Source organism: Fulvia fulva, chromosome 3 (genome assembly GCF_020509005.1).
Source record: "Fulvia fulva chromosome 3, complete sequence".
Classification (NCBI taxonomy): Eukaryota; Fungi; Ascomycota; class Dothideomycetes; order Mycosphaerellales; family Mycosphaerellaceae; genus Fulvia; species Fulvia fulva.
Window position 1 is genome coordinate 4334248 of NC_063014.1, and position 1876 is coordinate 4336123.

The window sequence follows — 1876 nt, forward strand, 5'->3', positions numbered from 1 at the left end:
AAGGGCCTACCTATATAGAAGGAAAGTCCCGGACGTATATAGCCTAGTATACTAGTATAACTACCCGTTATAGAACCCGGAGCACATAATACTACAGTGCCCGTAATAGGTAGAAGGACGAGGCTAGTAGAGAGCTAAGGTAGTAAGACGTAACTACTAGTTAATCGTAACGGACAAGCGAGACATAAAACGGATAGTATAGTAGATACTATAGTAGGGCTTTCTTAAACAGTTCGCGCTAGCTAGCGAGACGGAGGAGTAGATAGAGAAGAGGCGGGAGGTTAAGGGGCTGTAGATAGGGTAGTCATTAGGGCAGGCCTATAATACTAGTATACCCTTAATAAGGAAAACACGAAAGAAGGCAAGGTTAAGAACGTATAGGAGAGGAGAGGGGGTTTTTACTCTATAATACGAGTTTCCCCTTTATAACTAGAAGTAGGTAGTATAGCTATATAGGCTAATAGGCTCTATAATAGCTTAATGAACAATACATATATATAGTAATAATAGTATACGGGCTACCTCGTAGAGATTAAAACTCGAAGCTTACCTTAAACCTCTTCTATAATCTATAACTACTATCTTATAGCGATTCGTCTACTTCTCTCCTACGTCTCTTCTACTACCTCTTCTCGCCTAATATACTACCCGCTAGTAATAGTACTACCCTCCGGACCTATTACCTATTTGAACCGCGCTATCGCTAAGTACGACACATTCGAAAGCCCTTATTAAGGCTATTCTAACGATCTATAAAGAAGGCTACTACTCCTAGAATTAAGGGAGTTCTACCTTATTTAATTTAGATAGCTTAAAGTTCTCTTTACCCTATTTCTTTAGCTCCGGCTACGGTCGACTTCCCCTTCCGGACTAGCGCCCCCGAGCGCCGGAACCCGAACCCGAATTCAATTTAAATGTCACTTCCTAAGGGATGAATAAGAGAAGGATTTTAGATTTATTTCCTAGGATAACATAACTACTTTTCTCAAATCACCCTATACTAGGGTAACCTATAGCCCTAAATAGGCGTAGAGCGAGGAGTACCGAAGGGTCGATAGGGTCTATCGAGTTGTACTATACCTAGAAGAAGAAGTAGAGCATTAGTTATAAAACTAAGGGCTTAGGCTTAAGACTACTTCCTTCTTCTAGAATAGTACTCTCTAGAACACTCTTCGATACCTAAGGGCAGCCCCCTACCCTACGAGATAGGTATACGTTACCGTAGGCCCTAATACTTAAGAGTTAAGAGCGACTCTCCTCTAAAGTATACCTTCTACTACTTAGTAGTTAGAAAAGTGCCCGAGTGTCGCTAGTAGGCTAGGACCTAAACGCGATTAGAAATAGAGTGATGAGATAGCCCTCTCGGTGTAAGGCTATTATAAGTCTCTTTTTAACCCGGATTACTACCGAAACAAGGTAAAATAGACGTTAGTTCTACCCTTCCTTACTTAGAGGATAGGGACGAACTCGGCGGCCTAGCTACGCTAATCTAACGGTCTACGGGCTTAGTTATTACTACGAACAAAGCTAGAAGAGTAGAACAAAGGAAGATCATACCGGTCGTAGGCGATAAGAGGTCGAACCCTTTCGTAGGAATCGCTACGGACATCTCGCCTCTAAAGCAATTTAAAGTAGGTAGAACCGCCTGTTTGAGCGCTTTAGAAGCCGGATCGAAGCTAAACGAGGCTTATTAACTTATTATCGAAGCTACCTCTTTAGCTAGAGGCGACCGAAAGAGATAAGACTGGATCCTTAGACTAGAGGGGCTATTTAGGACTTTCCGAGAAGATAAGGCTCTCCCGATAGTAATAGTAAAGATCGAAAAGTAAGTATCTACTCTAGAGGGGTCAGTTACGAAGCTTACTAAGCTCATTGA

At 42.0% G+C, this 1876-nt stretch overlaps 1 protein-coding gene across 1 annotated transcript; it reads right to left on the minus strand.

Annotated features, from left to right (window-relative positions):
- Positions 1-1280: 1280 nt before the first annotated feature.
- Positions 1281-1609, minus strand: CLAFUR5_20257 (uncharacterized protein; the record flags this gene model as incomplete). The annotated part of the gene is made up of 2 exons (XM_059463093.1): positions 1281-1324; positions 1558-1609. The coding sequence occupies 2 exons, from the start codon at positions 1607-1609 to the stop codon at positions 1281-1283; spliced, it is 96 nt and encodes a 31-aa protein (XP_059318937.1).
- Between the last annotated feature and the right edge of the window lie 267 nt (positions 1610-1876).